General features: G+C 45.0%; 1 protein-coding gene across 2 annotated transcripts in view; it reads right to left on the bottom strand.

The window, feature by feature from the left end:
* SPAG17 (sperm associated antigen 17) overlaps positions 1–22209 on the bottom strand; it is a 289254-nt gene that overhangs the window by 22578 nt on the left and 244467 nt on the right. For both annotated transcript variants that reach the window (XM_029577979.1, XM_029577980.1), the window contains 6 exons: positions 19256–19309; positions 12592–12694; positions 11858–11981; positions 10497–10577; positions 4423–4644; positions 3882–4027 (listed from right to left, as the gene is read on the bottom strand). In XM_029577979.1, coding sequence (XP_029433839.1) covers positions 3882–4027; positions 4423–4644; positions 10497–10577; positions 11858–11981; positions 12592–12694; positions 19256–19309 — 730 coding nt within the window. The remainder of the gene's footprint in view (positions 1–3881; positions 4028–4422; positions 4645–10496; positions 10578–11857; positions 11982–12591; positions 12695–19255; positions 19310–22209) is intronic.

Here is a 22209-nt window from a genome sequence, read left to right as displayed (position 1 = left end):
AGAACACAGTATGGAAGGAAGTGGAGCTCTGGTGCTGCCGTGGACTCAAGGGATTCTTCTTTGTCTTCCCTTCAAGACCTCTGGTGGACAAGGGATTATGGCAGATAAAGAAACATTCAGGCAACGTGATCCTAGTAGTTCCAGAGTGGCCACATCGACCATGCTTCTCAAATCCAATCAACATGGCCATAGATGGACCCCTGAGGTTTGGACATCAGTTGACTCTTTTCCACCATGGCCCAATATTTTCGGGTCAAGCTTCTCACTTCTGTCTTGTGACTTCACTTCTGAGAGGAGACAAATGAGATGGAAGGGATATTCCAAAGCTGTTATTTCCTCCTTATTGCAGGCTAAGCGACCTTCTATATCCTTGACATATATCTTACCTGCTAATTTTCATTCCTGAAGTACCACGGATCAGTCCAGTCGAATAGGTTTATCCATCCGTACCAGCAGATGGAGGCAGAGAACAAATCTTTGAGGCACTGCTACATAATCGAGAGTGCCACCTTCAGTCCCTCAGTATTGACCTGTACCCAAGCCAAGATGTCTACCCTAACAAACCCCAATAAACCTTGGACGAACAGAAACTTAAAGTTGGAGCCACCTGCAAACTAGGCCCCCTTGATTTAACACAAACATATACCAAACTATGTACAGTTTTCATTACTCTGAATATATCAAATGCCAACTCAATCAGCTTAGCCATATCCAGAAGCAAGGAAGTCTTTCGTCAGATATGGACGGGTCTCTGGACTGCTCTGTGGTACTTCAGGAAAGAAAATTAACAGGTAAGAATCGATGTTCCTTTCCTGTTCATACACCGGATCAGTCCAGATGAGTGGGATGGATCCAAGCCCCTCTATTCTTGGCAGAAACCCGAAAGACTCGCGCATAATACACTTTCCCAAAAATTGCTTCCTCTGGAGCCCACACATCTAAGTGGTAATGTTTGGTAAAAGTGTGAAGAGAAGACCACATCACTGCACGATAGATCTGTGGAAAAAGCAGTTGACACTCTGCCCACAAGGTCACTCGCGCCCTAGTGGAATGCGCTCGCAACCCCTCCCCTTACAGATCTAACCCAAAGCTATAGTCTCTTTTAACCAGCGAGCAATAGTGCTCTTGGAAGCGTTATTTCCCTTCTTTGCTCCATTGAACAGGATAAATAGATGACCGATCTCTGAAAGGGATTCGTCACCTTAAGAACATAAGAACATAAGAAAATGCCATACTGGGTCAGACCAAGGGTCCATCAAGCCCAGCATCCTGTTTCCAACAGTGGCCAATCCAGGCCATAAGAACCTGGCAAGTACCCAAAAACTAAGTCTATTCCATGTAACCATTGCTAATGGCAGTGGCTATTCTCTAAGTGAACTTAATAGCAGGTAATGGACTTCTCCTCCAAGAACTTATCCAATCCTTTTTTAAACACAGCTATACTAACTGCACCTTTAGACATCTCAAAAGGATACGATGCACATCCAATAAGTGAAGTTCCCTAGCCATCGAAGAATTGGCTGTCAAGTTTGGAAAAACTGGAAGCTCGACCACCTGATTAAGGTGAAAATAGTCATCTAAGACTACAGTGGTGCAGTGGCTGAAGGAAGCAATCAAGTCGACTTATATTTCTAAAGGGTATCCTTAGATTACTCATGAATATACTCTCTTTCATCCTCACTCCATATTTCCTTTCCTCCAGAGCCTCCTTTCTGGCAAAAGGCCTTGACTCGTGCACTTAATCCTTGTTTGTATTATATCTCCCCTTTTCCTCCTCTCTTCCAGGGTATACATAGTTAGATCTTTGTCTGCCCCTGTACGCTTTATAATGAAGGCCACTGACCATTTTAGTAGCTAACTCCTTGCTAACACGGTCTTCAGAAAATTGTTTGAGGTCTATTTCACTTCCATTCCTATTTTTAGCAATTTTCCTTATGAATGCACCAATAATTCAGCATTGTACAGATTATTCACATACTTTTACACAATTATGGTGGACGATACTTGAACAAGTGCTGCCTTTATCAAGAGGGGGTGACAGGTAGTTCCACCTTACATAGCGCATTGAACACTGACACAGATTGGTTTTAACATGTGCCCTTCTATTTCCTTGTCATTTTAGGATTTTAGTTGTCTTCCCCCCCGCCCACCAGTTTATACAGAAAGCTAGTGATTGATTCTATTAAAACAGCAGCACATTTTTTTCAAAGGATATTTTCTAGGTGCGTCTAGCTTATAAGTGGCATAGAATTGGATGCTTTTCAGCGTGACCAGTAAGACTTGGGAAAGCAAAAAGCTGCACAGCGTTTGGCATATGTACCCCTGAAGAAGAGACAGGTTTTGAAACATGGCCAATGTCAAGTGATTATATAGATGATCAACTGGTCAAGATGCTATGACTGCAGATAAAGTTTTAATTACATTAAAGAAAATACTTGTCTTTGATGTAGACAGAGAAAAAATGATTGAAACTAACTACACTCCCCCTATAGATATCTGAGACTGCCTTCAGCTCTTCAGTATTTATGTCTCCAGCACTAATATATCTAAAAATGGCATTCCCCCTCTTTTACTGTATTAGCTATTTTTCTTCCATTTGTGTCTTTGCTCTCCTAACTACTTTCCCAGCTTCTCTTAGCTTTGCCAGATATTGTTTCCTGTCTTCCTCATTTTATTATGCCTTGTAGTTTATAAATGCTAACCTTTTTTCCCCTTACCCTTTCAGCCACTTTAGAAAATCAAGATGGTCTTTTTTCCCTCTTACCTTAATTTACTTTCCTGAGTTAAAGGTTTGCTGCCCTTATAATATCGTTTAGTTTTGCCCATAGTTCTTCTACTTTCCTTAGCTTATCCCATCCAGTTAAGGACTCCTTGAGGTACTCCCTGGCTTAACAAAGTTAGCTTTCCTGAAGTCCAGGACCCTTGCCTTTGAATGAACCACCACTACCTATAGTCCAATACCGAACCCACACCATCTGATTATCACTGAAGCCCAGGTGATCCCCCACCGTGATATCAGGAACACTCCCCCCCATTTGTCAGCAACAAATCCAATATCACCCCCTCACACGTCAGTTCTGTTGCCAGTGTCTGAAAACTTCTTCCTGCACACAAGCCAGGATCACCCAGCTTCTAGATGATACCGCAGCTGGGATGTCCCAAACATCATCTGAATTCACCTCTTTTCAAATACATTTTATAAATATTTTCAAAACATCTCTATTTTTTCTGCCTGTAAAGGAGGTCTTTATATCACACCAATATAAATTGATGTTTCATTTCCTCTTTCCAGATTAACCCATAGTGCCTCCTCATTTTGTAAGCCTTGTAGCACTGTTGCTTTATATGTATATAGATGTAGATTATAGATATATATATATATAGAGAGATATATGGCACCACTCCATCCTGTCCTTTCTTAATGGATTAGAGCCTGGGATAACTATAGCCCAGTCATAGTTCTCTGTGTACAGGTCTCTGACTATCACTATATCTAAGTCTGCCTTGTCCATGACTTTATTTTTCATACTCTGAGTATTAGTGCACACGGCTTGCCAGATGCTGTTCTTTTTTTTTCCCCCATTTTTCTGTGTTTAATGTTTATTTACTTGAGGACTTTTAATCAGTTTTGGGATTTTTCGACCCATTCCCTGATAATTCTAATTTAAAGCCCTCCTTAGCAGGTTTGGACAGTGCTGTGCCCCTTTTTTGACAAGTGGACCCCAGTTGATAACAGGACTGACTCTTGCTTAATTGTTCTGAGGCATTAGGTCCCTGACTGTCTCCTAACTCTAACTCTGCTGCATAATGCTTACTCGCATTACCCTTGGTCCTGTTAGTTCCCACATAAATATAGCAACAAATCAAACCTTTGGACTTACAGAAGATGGTTTGACACCGAGAATGGAAGCTGGTAGTTTTACTCTCTCTTTCCTTGGCTGCCCAGTGACATCCACCATCAAGCTTTGAAATCGGGAACGATCTTTTTTCCCACAGGAAATCTCACTAAAGCTAAGCATGTTTTGTTCTGTTTAAAAAAACAAACAAACAGTGTTACACTCATTATGTTAGGACATCATTGGAATTCTTCAGCAGAGAAACAGGTTAGGCTAAGAACAGCATAAATCCCCTGCTTTTCTCCCCTCATACAGCCAAGAAAATATAAACTAGAATGAAATAAATACCAAGGCATGCTATACATCTATTAAATGCAAGTATCCATTTCCCATACAGAAATGTAAAATATATATAAATATGAAAGTAAATAAATAAGACAATATATTTCTTATATAAATACTTTCCATTGTACCAACATTTAAAATTCAACAGAAAACTGATCTGCTCTACATGAATATATACTTGCATCAACACAAATGTAGTCCCTACAGCAATGCTGCCGAGAGAATCAGATTCTGATATTACCTGTGTGGGACATACAACTGGAATACTCTGTTGCCTGAGGTGAAGGATTAGAAGACCTCAGTAGGTCAAGCCCTTCTTCTGACCTGTCAGAAGATGACAGAAGGATGACTGTTTCTTCTGTGTTACTGGTAGATGATAGAAGATGGTCCATCTCTTCTGCGTTACTGGAATACAGCAGAGCTCTTTCCTCAGATTGGGGAATGAAGCACGGAGATCTTCTGTCTAAGGAATAAAATAATGCCCTCAGGTCATGGTGTGCTACTTCAGTGTATTGGTTGCCTCTAGTGTGAGTTAGTTTGTGTGATGGGCATAAGTGGAAAATCTAATCTATTTAGAGATGAAACCTTTAACCACGTTCATTTTATTTTTTAATAAATGTATCAAAATGTAGAAATGGAGCAGTATGGCGGCTCTGGGGCACCATTGAGTGCGTTCCTTAATTCGATTCCTGGATGGGGTCTTCCGGTACAGGCTTGTGACGCTGCAGAGGCAGTGTTCACAGTACCCACGAAAGAGAGTGTTGTGGTTATTGTTAAGGGTGCCACCTGGTAGCTGGATTTAGAGCCCATGATACACGATTTATTTAAAATATTTCTATTCTGCCTATAGTACAGATGATAAGCAGATTACAAAAGTAAACATAAAACAATAGGTAACATAAAACATAAAGATAAGATACCTGTTCTGTTATGTTTTTTACATTTGTCTTTTTGACTGATTATATTACATTATGTATGTTCTTCTTTGTGAACCGCTCTTGGTTTCGGTATATGGCGGTATACAAAGCCCAATAAAGATTCTGGAAGGAACTCTAGTGTACTGGCTCCCAGTTGCAGAATAGTTGCTGCAATGACAATACTAGGAAGAGAGTGGGAGGGAAGGTTGATTAAAATGGGGGGAAAATCCCTAGGTAGTTGCAAATGAAGACTCGAGGCACTAGAAAGCTAAGTTGTTTGCCTTTAACTGGTGCTCTCTATGGACAGCAGGATAAATAGTCTCACATGTGGGGGTGATGTCATCTAATAGCATCAAATACAGAGTGACAGCTTATTCGCTAGAATAGCCTAGAACACTTTGCACATGTGTAGTAGCCCAGCAACATTCAGAAGCAAGGAAGTCTTTCAAAAGATGGGGACGGGTCTCTGAACTGATCTGTGGTACTTCAGGAACAAAAATTAGTAGGTAAGAACCAATTTTCCTTTCCTGTTCATACCCCAGATCAGTCCAGACAAGTGGGATATACCCAAGCCCCTCTATTCCTGATGGGAATTCAAAAGAACCGAGCGCAACACACTTTCTCCAAAAGACATCTCCAGTGCCTGCACATTCAAGCGGGAATGTTTGGTAAATGTGTGAAGAGAAGACCATACCACCACATGACAAATCTCCTGTGGAGATAACAACCAGCATGCCGCCTATGAGGTTAAGAACATAAGAAATTGTCACACTGGATCAGACCAAGGGTCCCCCAAGCCTGACCCTAACAGCGGCCAATCCAGGCCACAAGTACCTGATAAGTACCCAAACAGTAAGTAGATCCCATGCTACTGATGCCAGTAATAGCAGTGGCTATCTAAGTCAACTTATTTAATAGCCATTAAAGACTTCTCCTCCAAGAACCTAGTGGAATGCACTCTCAACCTCTCCGGCACAGGCCAGCCCTTACAAATGTAAGCCAAAGCTATTTTCTCTTTTAACTATTGTTCAACAGTACCCTTGGAAATCTTATCTCCCTTCTTTGCTCCACTGAACAGGACTAACCAATGATCATTTGTCACCTTAAGAAATCGCAAAATAATTTGCCGCACATCCAATAAGTGAAGCCTCCTCGCCATAGGAGCATCCAGTGACAAATTCAGAAAAGCTGGTAGCTTGATCACCTGGTTAAGGTGAAGAGAGGAAACTACCATAGGCAAAAGCAAAGGAATTGTATGTAAAGTCCCCGCCTCTGAAAAATATAAGAAAGAGTCCCTACAACACAATGCTAGCAGCTCAGACATCCTTCTAGCTGAATAGAAATATACCCAGAAAATAGCCTTCAGGGTTAAGTCCTTTAAGGAAGCCCTCCTAACCAGTCAAAGGGAGGGCCATACAGCACCTGAACAACCATATTAAAATTCCATGCTGGACCAATCTTCTGGGCCGGAGGACGCAGATGTTTTGCCCCCTGGAGGAAACGAATCTCATCCTACCTCAGAGACCCTAAGGCTGCCACCTGAACCAAAGGGAATTATAGGCCAAACCCTTGGCCAAGCCACTTTGCAAAAAGTCCAAAATCTGCGGAACATCCACCTTCAAAGGTTGCACTATGTCTTCGAACACTCCACATTCAGACATAAGCCAACGATGTGGAAGGCCTCCTTACCTGAAACAAAGTTGAAATCATAGGCTCAGAATATCCCTTCAAGCGCAGCTGCCACCTCTCAAAAGCCAAGCCACTAGAAAGAAGCGATCCTCCTGGTCAGAAAATATGGGCCCCTGCCGCAACAGCTCTGACAGATGGGCCAAGCGAACAGGACCATTCCACCACTAGATGAAGAAGGTCCGCAAACCATGGCCAGCGAGGCCACTCGGGTGCTACCAGAATCACACTGCCCAGATAAAGACTGATATGCCGTAGCCCTTGACCTACAGTGGAAACACATACAGCAGCAGAAGCGTAGGCCATGGTTAAACGAGAGTGTCGATGCCCTCCAATGTGACTGAAACACCGATCCGTCTTCATATTTCCTGAAGTCGCCATGAGGTCCACCGCTGTTCTGCCCAGCCTGACCTGAATCAAGGAGAAGGCTTCCACCAACAACTCCCACTCCCCTGGATTCAGACGCTGTCTGCTGAAGAAGTCTGCCTGCATGTTGTCCACTCCGATCACATGGGAAGGTTCTATTCTTACCAGATGTTTCTCCACCCAAACAAACAGTTCTTGTGCCTCCAGCGCTATTAAACGACTCTTCATTCTGCCTCAGTGATTAATGTATGCCACTGTCGTCGCATTATCTGAGAACACATGCACTGACTTGGCCTGAATGAGCGGGAGATACGCCAAAAAGGCTTCGCGCACTGCCCTGGTTTCTGGCCAAGTGATGGACCATGTCACTTCCTCTGACCCTGCACTGATGTTCCTTGACCAATCGCAACCCCAACCAGAAAGGCTGGCATCTGTGGTCACCACCACCCAGTCAGTCCCTTCCAGATCCATACCTTTCTCCAGATTGCGCTGAGACTGCCACCATGAAAGGCTGGACCTGGCCTCCTCCAGCAACGACAAAGGAAGCTGAACTTCCCCCTAAAGTAGCTTCCAACAAGATAACCGAATCCTCTGCAGAGGACGCCTGTGAACAAAGGCCCATGGAAACAATCCAGCCTAGAAACCATGGAACCCATGACCAGTAAATAATCCCAGACCCTGGGAATCAACGGTCACACCAGCCAAAGGACTGACTCTGCAACTTGACTATTTATTTATTTTATTTTTTAAATGTTTTATATACTGTCATTCCATGTGAGAATCACTAGTTCACACTAGTTCACAATCATTTACAGGTAAAACATTAATAAATAAAATGAGTGTTACAGGGTGGACAGACATTCATAGAAATGGTAGTAGGTCAAGGTAGACATCTAACGTAGAAACAGAGCTAGACAAAAAGGTCAATGAGGGGAAGTGGGATATTGAACGAGAATTATTATGTTATCTGAGTCAAGGGGGGCTAGGTGTTACAGTCAAGTAGAAGGCATTTTTGAATAGCCCCTGATGTAGCCCCTGATGTAGCCCCATTGAAAGAGGGCGAAACTCGGCCAGAGTCGGGCTTGTTTACATATTCGTGTTACTGCTCAATAAAGAAATCCAGTTTGGACATCTGGCTGCTAATCCTGTTTTGCTGCCCCCACGGCTTTGTTAGACAGCCTTCCTTGCTGTTTCTTCAGTCCAAATCATACAGGACATCTGACCCACAGGGTACACCTGCTTCAAACTGTTGTGTCCGTCGGTGCCTGACGCCCTCTTTATCTCTCTGGCGCCTCCCTCTCCATCCGCAGAGGACTGGCTGCCGCGGCGTTCTCCTGCTGCTTGTCCTCGGGCATTCCCGGACCGGCTCGATGCTGCAACTGCCATGTTTCCTGGAGGCCTAGGGGCGCGCCGTGGTGCGGCCCCGATTGAAGTACTGGCATTGGCGTGAACCTCAGGGGCGTCCCCCGAAGATGACGTCACCTGCGACGGATATTGAAGGTCTTGGAATTTGCTAACACATCGAGTTAGCAAGGACAAGGACACGGATTGACAACGGACTCGCTTTGTCTGTCTAAGCAACTCTGCCTCCTCGGACTTACCAGAGGTACCCGCTCCTCGAGGGCCTCGCTCTCTCCTTGTTTTTTCAGGTGACAGTCTGGAACCGGTACTCGCTCCTCGAGGGCCCTCATCCCAGACTTACTTCGTTTACTCTTCTGCCTGGAATTCTTCTCAGCTACATCAGTGAGTTACCATCGTTCCCTCTGAGCTTTCCCTGGAACCAGGCATTTGCTCCTCGAAGCCCTATACTTTCCAGCTCCTGGGCTTCATTGGGACATTGTGTGAGTGTTACATCTGCATAATCTGCCTACTCACTATATCTCAGTCTCTCTTCAGCTCAGCCTCCAGGGATCGCTGTTCCAGTATCTGAAGGACAACAGCCCAGCCGGGCTTGCCAGCTCACTATTGCCATCTCTGGTGGTTCAGTATACTGTCTAATAAAAGAACTAGTGTGTGTTTGTCTCCTAACTCTGAGCCTGACTGGTGGTCCCTCTCGGGATCATTCCCTGGGGGTGTGGTCATCTGCCACTGGTCCAAGGATCCACCCTCAACTATCTGATTGCTCCTCCCATCAGGCATCAGATCAATAAAAGATTGCTAACTCCTCACAGAGAATAATAATACAAACCTAGTTGTTTGCATTCAGCTAGCACCAACAGCAGCCTGAAGCCAAAAGGCCAAGATCAAACAATCTCCTCCCTTCGCATTTCCTGTTCCATCCAGAGGTAAAGCTTCGGCATGACCCTGTTGCCCTTTAGAGCTGCTTCTGGAAAGTCTCACTCCCAGTTCACCAATTTGTGAATCTTTCTAGGCAAGGGAACAGCATTAGGCGGGCTCCGCAGCCTATACAGGACTGGATTTACGCTCTCAGTATCCAACTCCTTCTAAGTCACCTTAATCCCCAATTCCTGCAACCCCTGAGGAACAAAGTGACTACCCTGGGTCATCTCCTTCTGATACCAGAAACTCATTCGGATCCGCATCCTCCTTATTCGCATCCAGGTTCTCAGTCGGGGCCACGTTCCTCAGGCATCTCATCAGAATTTATTTTTCCACCTCTCTGGGATCAGCCTCTGAACCTGCCCAACCTATACCCAGACATCGCCACAGGTCCCCAGACCCTCCGAAAGGGATCACCTTAGGACTTTTGAAAACACGATGGGGAGGCTAACCCTTCGACGGTTAATCCCCATCCCCTTCCTTGCAGGAAGGCCTTATGGAGGAGCAGAAGACTGCCATCCAAATCCCCTCCCCCATTCTGTCCCTCTTGCACCACAGGCAACAGAGGAGAAGGGAAATCCCCGGAGTCTCTGGCAGCCGCAGGCCCCTGACCTCGATCCCCTGCGGTCATGGCTATCCCCTGGGGCTCCCCTGGGTCAGCAGCTGAGGTCTCTGCCTCCATCTGCTGGTAGGGATGCATAAACTCATTTGTCTGGACTGATCTGTGGTATTTCAGGAACGAAAATTAGTAGGTAAGAACCAATTTTCCTTTGTAATCCGCATTGAGACTAATGCAGGTAAAGATGGAACATCAAATGATTAGAAACAAATGAAAACAAGAGACTATTCATCCTGTTTGTCCATGGCCAGTTCCAGTGCCAGCTCCAGCCGAGCTGAAAAAAAAAAGGAGAAAGGAGGAACTACAGGACAAAATTACAATCCCATAGAAACCTGGGATATTATGGTAGAGAAAGACCACTAGGTCCATCTAGTCTGTTCATTATCCTTTCCCTACTTCATCTCTGGCTTTATCTTCATTTCCTCTTTAAGGATGCTCCATGCTTACCCAAAGATTTCTTGGATTCTGTTGCTGTCTTTTTTTCTACCTCCACCCTTGGGAGGCCGGTCCATGGGTCCACCAATCTCTCTGTGAAGAAACATTTTCTTATGCAACTTAGAACCTCATATCAAATCTGATATATTTTTAGTTGCTATTAATGAGTATACAGATGTATAAAAAATTGTCTAGAACACTCAGGAGTATGCAAATAACTGTTTCATTCTGAAAATTTACTATGCTATTGCTCAAGGCAGAGAGTTAGCAATTTCATGTTAGCATTATTTCTAACAGAATGGAATTTTTAATCTGCAATGTCATCCTTCTGTATTCACTTGTTCATATTGTTTTAAAGCAATGAAGAGGATGTAGCTCTCAAACTAGTTAGAAATGTATATAGCCCAATTGAAAAGAATCACCTACAATTTTTTGGTCAATGTTATGTCTAACAACCTATAAGGAGGTTCTGAAATCGGGGGGGGGGGGGGAGATTTCTCTCTCCCAGCACCAGTCCTCCTCCCCCTTGCATTCCCACCCCCTCCCTTTCCAGTCCTCTAAGTCCATAAGAACTGTTATACTGGACCATACACCAAGGTCATCAAATCCAACATCCTGCCTCTGACAGTGAACAATCAAGGTCACATAAAGTAGATGTAATTACTTCCAGAGATAGCAATAACTTTTTTAGTCTAGCTGGCTAAGAATGTATTATGGAATTTCCTCCAGGAATTTGTTCCCACTCTGTTAGTCATGATCACATCCTCTGGCAATGTCCTCTCCCTTCTTCTCCCCACTCTTACTCCTTTCCTCTCTCTCCACCTTCAATCCTCTTTTTCTTTCTTGCTTCCTCTCCCCATTCCAGGTGTCTTCGTTCTCTCTCTCATCTCCAAACCCTAGGTGCCCACACACCTCCCCCCCCCCCCATCCTCTCCCTGGCCCCTCCATTCATATATCCCCTGACCCTAACCCAACCCCTCTTTAGCTTGCCAATTCCCACACCTGCACTGATCAGGCTCGTGAAGGAAGAGGTAAAGCGCAGCGCCTCAGGTGGTGTCTTCCTTCTCTGCCACCAAGGGCCCGACTGCTTCTTAGGGACACCTGTATATTTGCATTTCAAAGTGGCAGGGGTGGTGGATATCGGCTGAGATGCTGCAGCTCACTTCCTCCTTCTGCCAGCCCAGTCAGGGCAAGAAAGGGAACTGACTGGGAAAGGTAGGAGATGGAAGGGTGTTGTAAACACACACTCTGTCCCTCCGACCTGGCTCAATCCTCAGTCTGCTGTTGGAATTAACCAAGCGCTCATCAAAGGCCAGATTTTGCTGTTCTTCCCATGAGACCAGGAACCGCTCCTATCCATATCCAAGAGTTACCTATTTTGGCGTCGGGCACAATACCAATTGATTCCAAATCGCCTTCCAGCTGCCATGACTCTTTCTTTGTGTATGATGGAAGAGGTTTATCATCCGGTTCCCTATCAAGTTTCTGAGGGGTAACCTTAAATTGCAGTTCACAATTACTAATCACAATATAAGCAACACAATCAATTCCATCTGAATACATTCAAAATATCTGTGCACTTCAGGAGTATTTTCAATGCCCTGTTTTGTATGTATGTGCATTTATACTGAATATATATGCTGTACAGTTGTTTGTGGCATCCAATATAATATAGATTCTCAATTAAATAGACAACAGTTTTGCTATTATATAGAAGATACATTGTTAAAAAGATTACAGGCCAATATTCAAAAGATCTAGGCACCTAACTTAAGGAGATATGCACCTAGATCTTCCTAAATTAAAATTTGTCCCGCTAGGCTCTTAAAAAGTAGGCAGGGCTAGGGATGAGGTCAGGCTGGGGGAAGTAAATTAGGCACTCAGAGCTGATTTCCAGGGCTAGATAACTAAATGTAGGGGAATAAATAACAGACATAATCTAGGTGCTTCCGTTTTAAGAATCCTCAATTATGTGCCGAAAATAGGGTCCTAAATTTAGATTCTCAGCTTTCTTTGCATATCACCCTCATTACTAGTATAACAAATAACAGAGCAGAGGGGCAGTGGAAAGGGTAATAATAAATCAGATTATCTGAAGCTCTATTACCTGGGTGATCGGAACTGTCTTGCTTATATCTGATTCAAAGTAGGCAGGTACTATTCGATCCCTTATTATGCTCAGGTACTCCTGTGTTTCCTGGAGTTCTGCCCTACAGTTTCCCACGGAGACAGGAAAACATTTATATTCCTCAATACGGCTCAAGTGTAGGTAGCATAACTGTTTTTATATGCTATCAAGTCCTGTGCGCACTCTTGTCATCAGGCTTGGATTTAGTCAATGGCAAGGCAGGCATCTGCTTCCGGTGTTGCCACTGCCATGCTATTTGGGCCTGCCCCCTGCTGCAGCGCTGCAGGTCCCACAGCAGCAACAAATTCAGCATGGGGCCTGGGAGCCCTTGCATGTGGGCAGGCCTCCTAGCATGGGTTTCCTTGGTAACTAGAAACCCATGCAAGAGGAGGGGACAGGGCTGCCGCAGGGCCCATCGGTATGCACGAGCTTCCAGACCCTGTTCTGAATTTGCTGCAAGGTGTTGCTGCTGCGGGGCTGGGACAGACTCTAAGCTGAAGAGAGGATACCAAGAGAGGGGAGGATCTGGGAAGGAGGGCCCAGGACCCCCAAATCTCTGATGATTGGGGGTTTTTTTGGGGGGCAGAAAGTACCCTCCCTTCCTTGCCTATGGGCACCTCCTGTATAAATCCACTCCCGCTTGTTGTCTTAAGACAGAGATACACCAAAGTATAAAATTCCTCTACTCCAGTCTTTGTGTATATTGCACATAGTCTCACTAACAATTGGGTGATTTGTGATAAAAAGTTTTTTTTTTTTTTTATAATAGAGTGACTTTTGTGACAAAACTTTGGGGGTAGAAGACGTACATTTATTAGAATCATTACTTCTTAAAAAGGGAGGCCATTATAATGTCTGAAGTAAAACACTAGAATTAGATCATCGAGTTCAACTCTCCTCACACTAGGCAGGTTTGGGCAATTATATAATAATGATTCAAAATCCCTTCCAATTAGCTAGGTAAACAGTAAGCAAATGTTATTGTAGAGATAAGCCATACTGGATGCCAGATGATACTTGTTTTAGAGCATTTTATTACTATTACAAGCAAAATGTTTATAGCCTTCTTATCAAATACAGCAGAAATGAAAAATCAGAATATAGAGACAACATAAAATACTTTTCATTTAACATAATCTGAACCTTTTTCTGAGGTGTAACAAAAATAATGGCAAAAAAAATAATAAAGTGTTCAATACATAAACAAATATCAAATACCAGCAAATATCCCCAATTCAGAACAAGCAAAACAGACCAGCTAGTCAGTTGGACATTTTGTAGCATGTAGCTATCCTCTAGGACAGAGCTGGGCAAGGGGCGGCCCGCGGGCTGAATCCGGCCCGCCCACTGCTGAGAGCAGACGGGGAATGAGGCACGCTGCCTTCCCTTGCAGAGGGAAGGCAGCGTGCCTCATTCTCCGCTCCCTCGCTCCCCAGCGGAGAATGAACTGTTTTTTTTTTTTTTTTACAGCGTCTGGGGGGGGGGGGGGGGGTGAGGAGGGAGTGACTCGAGCGAAGGCACGCTGCCCGATTGGCCGGTGCTGGGCAAGACTTGCCCAGCACCGGCCAATCGGGCAGCGTGCCTTCGCTCGAGTTTCTTTCCTACATATGTCACGGAGTTTTTTGCCGGTCCGCGGCGCGCGCTCCCGGTCTCTCCCGCTGCCGTTGCCGCTGGGCTGTCAGCATGTTCAAGCCCAGTGGAAACGGCAGCGGTGTTGGAAGAAGCTATGGCACCCGCGGCTGGCCTTTTCTTCTTCCCGCGCCTGCCCCCCCCTCCCGTGACCCGAAACAGGAAGTGATACACGGAGCGGTGCGCGGGAAGGAGAAAGAGCCGTGCCGCGTCGGCTGCAGCATCGGCCCCCGAGCAATTGAACCAGCCGGCAATCGAGAAGAGTCAGCAGCATGAGCCTCCCGCGGCCGAAGGGATTCTTCTTTCTTGGCCTGCGGGGGCTCATGCTGCTGACTCTTCTCGATTGCCGGCTGGTTCAATTGCTCGGGGGCCGATGCTGCAGCCGACGCGGCACGGCTCTTTCTCCTTCCCGCGCACCGCTCCGTGTATCACTTCCTGTTTCGGGTCACGGGAGGAGCAGGCGCGGGAAGAAGAAAAGGCCAGCCGCGGGTGCCACAGCTTCTTCCAACACCGCTGCCGTTCCCACTGGGCTTGAACGTGCTGACAGCCCAGCGGCAACGGCAGCGGGAGAGACCGGGAGCGCGCGCCGCGGACCGGCAAAAAACTCCGTGACATATGTAGGGGGAAGAAGAAGTGAGTAAGAGAGAGTGAGAAGCAGCCAGCCAGCCTGTGTGTGATTGAGTGGTCAGAGAGCTGATGTGTGTGTGTATGTGAGAGACAATGAAAGTGATTGCTCAGGGAGATGACTGATGTGTATGTGAGAGTGTGAGGCATTAGTCAGGGAGGTGACTGATGTGTGTGTGTGTGTGTGTGTGAGAGAAAAAGCATGGAAGTGAGAAGTCTGGGTATGTGGGAAAGCATGAGCATAAGAAGCCTGGAGTTGTGGGAGTGAGAAACCTGGGTGAGTGTGCATGCATGAGAGAGAGAGACTGCTTGGTAAGGTGACTGTGTGTGTGAGAGAAAAAGACTGGTGTGTGTGAATGTGAGAGAATGTGATTCAGGGAATGAGAAGCCTGTGCACGTGGAGAGTGAGCATGGAAATGAGAGAGACTGGTGTGTGTGTAACAGAGAGAAAGTGATTATGGGAATGAGAAGCCTGTGCATGTGAAGAGAGTGAGCATGAGAGTGAGAAACCTGGGTGTGTGTGTGAGACACAGCATGGGAGGGAGAAGCCTGTATATCTGAAAGAGAACTTGGGAGTGGGAAGCCTATGTGTGTGTGTATGCATGAGTGAGATCAGGTGACTGGTGTGTGTGTGTGTGTGTGTGAGAGAGAAAGAGAGAGAAAAAGTGATTATGGGAATGAGAAGCCTGTGCATGTGAAGAGTGAGCATGGGAGTGAGAAACCCGGGTGTGTGTGAGACACATCATGGGAGGGAGAAGCCGGTATATCTGAAAGAGAACATGGGAGTGAGAGACTGGTGTGTGTGTGTGTGTGTGAGAGAGAAAGAAAGTGATTTTGGGAATGAGAAGCCTGTGCATGTGGAGAGAACAAGCATGGGAGTGAGAGACTGGTGAGTGAGTGTGTGGGTGTGTGAGAGAGAGAGACAGAGAAAGTGATTATGAGAGTGAGAAGACCATATATGCAAGTAGAACACGGGAGAGGGAAGCCTGTGTGTGTGTGTGTGTGTGTGTGTGTGTATGGCATGAGAGAAACTGTTCAGGAAGGTGACTGGTGTGTGTGTGCCAAAGACTGTTTGGGAGATGATTGGTGTGTGAGAGACAGAAACTGGTCATGGGGGCATGACTGGTATGGTGTGTGTGTGAGAGACATGGGCACTAAGGAAGAGGACCATAAGTATAGAGCTTAGCTTCTACTGCTGCTTCTGGTGTGTGCCATGGCCTGCAGGGAAGGGGAGTAGGAGAGCTGCTGGAGAGGGTAAGTAAAGGTGGCTTTAAGTTTATTTTTCTTGACTGCCATTTTAATTGTGTGATGTCTGCTTTTTTGAAATATTTTATTGGTGTTTGGAGAATGTTTAATAGTTTTTATGAGTTTTTAATTGTTGGATGTTATTCTGTTCATAGCTGTTTAGAAACATTTATTCTGCTTATTAGTATAGTTTTACAATTATTTCTGTTTGGGGATCTATAGCTGCTTGTTAGTTCTGTTTTCCTAATAAGAGGTGTATTGGTGTTTAGGGTCTGATGTAATATTTGTAGTGTTGCCTTTTCATAGATAGGGTTGCTCCTGTTTGAGTGTATTCCATAATACAGGTGTAACTGTGTGCGGATTAGTTTATGTGCATTACTACAGATCCTGGGAGTATGTTAGGTCGGTTCTGTGTCTGTTACCGAGATGAGATATTTTGCTATGTAAGCGTTTGTATCGGTCTTATTTGTTGTGTTTTCTCAGAGGACATACATTGGTGGTAAACTGCTGTCTTTTCATAAGTAGGGCTATTGAGAACTGAGTTAATTATATTAGTCCGGCCCTCTAAAACCATCCCAATTTCTCATGCGGCCCCATGGGAAAATTAATTGCCCACCCCTGCTCTAGGAGATACATACCAGCCTGACAGGCTACTGACCATGTAAGATCAGGCTATCCAATTACCTCTGCATAACTGCTAACATCTGAGACACATTCTCATGAAGGTCTAAAATGGAATTCCCTGTACGTACGCAGATCAGTCCAGGATCCTGAGTTTTGCCTCCCTTCCAGCAGATAGAGACACTGACACTGTAACATAACCTGTTGTGTCACCTGCAGTCCATCAGTATTTCTCTGTCTCCAGCAGATGGAAGGTGGTGCAAATCCTGCAGTCCGAAGAGAATTAAAAAAAAAAGGAAAGAATATTAGGAAAAGGCATTGGAGGTGTTTTCTCTCTTAGCCCTCCCTGAAGGATGGTAGGTCCTGGTGGGGCCATCCCTTCAGGTATAGGAGCTCATTTGTGGGAGGGGTTGGAAACCCCTGAGTCTCCCTGTTTGCCTTTACCCGTTGAGGTGGGGCCAGTTCCCTCTCCCCCCTTCCTCAGAAGGACAGCTGGAACCTGAAGCAAGTATAAAGCTTTCTTTAAAAAAAAAAAAAAAAAAAAAAAGCCGATCGAGTGCGTCTCCTTTTCGGTGCTCCATGGGTTGTTGCCGTCCTGCCTGGTTTCTTTTGGCAGTCCGGGGGCTCGTTTGTTCCCTCCCCTAAAAAAAAAGCAAAGCAAGGTTCCTGGCACTTTTCTTCCATGATACCTTGCGGCAGGCAGTGCGCAGCATGTGGGGACATACGCGCAAGACTCTCCCATTCCGGCATTTGCTCCTGCTACGTCTCTGGAGTGAAAGGCAGTTTGGGGAATGCAGGGGGGGGGGGTGTTCAAGCAGGCATCGATTCTCCACTGTGAGCGCTGGAGGATCAGGGCAGCCCTTCCCTGTTTTGGCAAGAACAGTGGCCATTTTGTCCTCCCTCACGGCCGCATCTGACAAGCCTTGCAGAGAGGCTGCCTGCCCCACCGCTTTCGCTGGCTGAGCAAAGGCCTCCAGAGCTCCAGGGACCCGGGATTCTCTGTTGGAGAGGAAGAGGACTTCCTGGAGCAGGATCCTGAGGGAACAGGGGATTTTTCCCCAGATTTTGTTTTGATAATGCACAAGGCCTCTTTGGCAAAAAGGGTGACAAGATATCACCATCTTAAGTCAATGGACCTGTAGGGGCCAGCGGTGGCTAAGAGACCCTGATCATTTCCTCCTGGTGGAGCAATCAGAGTTAGGAGGTTTCTGGCTCGCCAGTTGCTCCAGGGGAAGTTGGAAGATAGCTCAGAGAGCTTGGAGGCCAAATACTCTCCAGCAATTGATCAGTCAGGGATAGATCCTTGTTCGGACAGTATGGACCCGGATGAGGCACAGGATCAAGCTCCTCTGGTGGAAGGGGATGATCCGAAGGTGGTCTGCCTTTTTTGACGGTGGGAATTGTGGCCCTTAATACCCTGTGTTCTTAATGAACTAGGTATTAAAGAGCCCCAAGCGGATTCAGATCATGAGGGAGTGGTTCCGTTCATGTGAGGCCTTAGAGGGCTGACCAAAACTTTTCCCTTTCTCAAGTCAGTGAAGGAATTAGTTCTATGGGAGTGGGAAACTCCAGATACGGGCTTAAAAGTTGGCAGAGCCATGGAGAAGTTGTATCCTCTACCTGAGGACACGTTGGATCTTCTATGGATGCCGAAGGTAGATGCTTTGGTGTCGGCTGTGACAAAGATTATGACCCCGATAGCTGATTCAGCCATGCTTAAAGAAATGCAGGATAGGAAGTTGGAGGTACATCTCAAGAAGATCTTTGAGGTTTCAGCATTGGGCATTCGCGCTGCTATGTGTAGCAATTTTATGTCATTGTCTATGGAGGACACGCAGCAGGTTGAACAGTTAGAGACTGTTGTGGCCTATGGGGCGGATGCTTTGTATAATCTTATACGCACTTCCTCTTGGTTGATGTCTGTGGTTTCCGCCAGAAGGCTGCTTTGGTTAAGGAACTGGTCTGTGGATGTTTGGTCTAAGTCTCAGCTGGGGTTGCTTCCCTTTAAGGGGAAGTTGCTTTTTGAAGGGGACTTGGAGCAGTTGGTGAAGCTTATCAGAGGATAAGGCTCGGCAGAAGATTCTCTTTGACACAGTCACGTTTTTGGTCAGGCCACGTTCCGGCCAGTCTTGTCCTTCTGCTGGGGGTCAGAGACAGGGAGGTGGCACACCAGGTTATGTTACAGTGTCAGAGAAACTTTCTCTGTCTCCATCTGCTGGAAGGGAGACAAAACCCAGGAGTCTGGACTGATCTGTGGTATTACAGGAACGAAAATTAGCAGGTAAGGACCAATTTTCCTATCTACAGTACATAAAAACATGCATTTTGCTATCTAAATTATGTACATAGACCTATATTTTTCAATGATGTTTACACTTCGGAACAAGTTAAATTGTAAGCTAAAAACAATTTTTGCACAACTATTTAAAAAAATTCCTTTTCTCATTTTATAAATACAGTAGATGTATTTAAAAACATGAAAGTTTCTACATTAAGCACTATCTTTCTATCAGGACAGTATTACCTAGTCTTCTGTATTTTCTCTGGCCAACTAGATACCTTCTTTACTTCTTCTCTTCTGCATGTGTACAGCAAAGAGATGAAAATGAGATTAAGGCAGTTTGCATTTATAATCAGCACATCTTGTTATTTGCAAAATGTTTTACTCTGAAAAAAGTACAAGCCAATCCCTTAAATAAAATCCAGAGGGAGCATAAAGCGCAGTTGCTTACCTGTAACAGGTGTTCTCCTAGGACAGCAGAATGTTAGTCCTCACAATTGGGTGACATCATCCAATGGAGCCTGGCATGAAAAACTTTTGTCAAAGTTTCTAGATGCTTTGTCCAGCATGCTATTATCCGTGTGTCCAAGCGAGGTTCCCCTTCAGTCTCGTAAAAACAAATACGAGCGAAAAAATAAAACAAGAAAACAATAAACCAGAAGGAGAACCCAACTCTGCGGGGAGGTGGGTGGGATTCCTGAGGACTAACATCCTGCTGTCCTAGGAGAACACCTGTTACAAAGTAAGCAACTGCGCTTTCTCCTAGGACAAGCAGGATGGTAGTCTTCACATGTGGGTGAGTACCAAGTTCCAGGCTGTCCCCGTTAGCAGAAGAGACCAACAGTTACTGAACAAGGTGCCAACAGGCACAACAACTGTGGTGCTGTTGGTTGGCAGGGGACTGTCTGGCTCCCACCAGGACTACTAGGCTGGAAGAGTTGGGTTCAGGTCTAGAACAGATTGCGCAAGACGGATTGACCAAAGGCACTGTCCTGACGCCCATCCTTGTCCAACCAGTAGTTGGCCACTAACGTGTGAAGAGAACTCCATGTGATGGCCTGGCAAATTTCGATGACAGGGATTGCTCGCAGATGAGCCACCGAAGTTGCCATGGCCCGCGCAGAGTGAGCTTTAACTCTGCCAGCCAGCAGAAGGTTATATTGTGCATAGTAGAAGGTGATGCAATTCGCCAGCCAGTTGAATAAGGTCTGTTTACCCACTGCCACTCCCAGCTGTTTTGTATTGAAGGACACAAAATGCTGAGTGGATTGCCTATGACTGGCTGTGTGATCTAAATAGATAACCAAGGCCCTCTTGCAGTCCAGAGTATGAAGAGCCTGTTTCCCTAGGTGAGAATGAGGCCTAGGAAAGAAGGTGGGTAAAACAATGGACTGATTAATGTGGAAATCGTTCACCACCTTAGGGTGCGGGCCCTGGGGAGGGAAGATGGCCGCCGAGGAGTGAGCAGCAGACGCTGAGCTCTGAGGTTTTCGAATCTTTGTTTGGCGATTTCATATATTTCCTGGAAATATTTTCCTCTTTTTTGTGGCATAATGCCACATACTAAAAGAAAAGCCAAAATTAAAGATATTACCTCAACTCCGATCCAGTTAACCAGACAACCCCGGATTGAAGAAGCCTTTGCTGGACTGTTGCAGATACCGCCGGGAGGAGGGGCCACTGGAGGCGTCAGCGTGGAGCAGCCGCTGAGCCCCCTGGCCATTGAAACATCTTTGAGTCCCGCTTAGGAGAGTGGAATCCTCCTTAGATATTTCTGCTCTGCTGGAAGGAAAATCGGCCATTCAGACGACAGAACCCCAGGGAGGTGGCGAGGCATTCACAATATCCTCGGTGAGCCCAGGGATACTGGGCTCCAGGGACTTACCGGCTGAAGTGACGCAGAGAGCCAGGGAAGGACCTACGCCCCCAAAGTTGGGAATGAGAGGAGAAGATCACATTCAGGTGGTATGTGGAACCCCTCAATCTATCCCCTTCAAAGAAACTTTAGAGGAAATTTTAAAAGCAATTTCCTCTATGGAGAATGCGATAGCTTCTTTGACTCTAACTGTAAAAGAGAGTATTGAAAAAAATCAATCCTTAGAAAAAAAGAGTGGAAAAAAATGAATCATCAATCCTTAGTTTGGAAACTAAGGTTATTGAAATGGAGAAGATTCAGGGAAATTTGATAAAATAGGAGAATTTACAGATGGTTAAAATGGAAAACCTGGAGAATTATATAAGGAGGAATAACATTAAATTATAACATTAAATTTTCCAAAAATGCGATTATTATCTCACCGAGTGCTGCTTAAATGTTATTTCCTTAAAATCTTGAAACTGGAAGAAAAGGATTTACCTAAATTCATTAAAGTGTATTATCTACCACAGTCAGATAAAGAGAAAGGATCAAGTGACCAAAAGGAAATGATGGAAGCCTCCTTTGATTTGACTACTATTTTGGAAAAATCTAGTGATTTAGAAGTTGAAGAAAGAGCTACTCTTTATGTGCAGCTGGATACAGCAATGGAGAGAGATCTTATCCTAAAATTGTTCTTTCAGAACCAAGAACAAAAGTTCTATGGACATCTTATTAAGATTTTTCCTGACATTACTAAGTTAACGCAAATAAAAAGGAGGAAATTCTTGGAAATGAGAAGGGAGGTTCAAGATAGGGGGGGCAAAATTCTTGATCCGGTTCCCGTGTCAATGCCTTATAATTCATAATACCAGATACCTGTTCAAATAGCCGGACTATCTATGTTCTTACTTGAACTCTCATTCTAATTAGCTTGAGGGAATTTGGTAAAGTAACAAGAGCAATGGTTAACTCCTAAGCATTTTGAATGTTATATGTTAATATATTATTCCTATGTATTTCTGCTTCTAGTTACATCTTCCCTCTCATATTTCCTAGTATATAGATATGAACAAGATAGGGGGGGTTTAATTTATTTCTTCTTGTAATAAGGATTTACTATAATAGTTAATATGTATACCCAGATATTGTGGTTTATGTCAAATTTCCAAACATTGTTTTGTGATTTTTTTGAAAAATCAATAAATAGAAAATTAAAAAAAAAGAAACTTAGTGTGCGTACCCAAGCACACAATTGTGAAAAAACCTCGTGTATGGCAGGTATGTAAACTGAGGCCTGAAGCTCACTGATTCTACGAGCTGAAGTAATCGCCACCAGGAA

Source organism: Rhinatrema bivittatum, chromosome 15 (assembly GCF_901001135.1).
Source record: "Rhinatrema bivittatum chromosome 15, aRhiBiv1.1, whole genome shotgun sequence".
In the NCBI taxonomy this organism is placed as follows: Eukaryota; Metazoa; Chordata; class Amphibia; order Gymnophiona; family Rhinatrematidae; genus Rhinatrema; species Rhinatrema bivittatum.
This window is presented reverse-complemented; position numbering and strand designations above follow the sequence as displayed.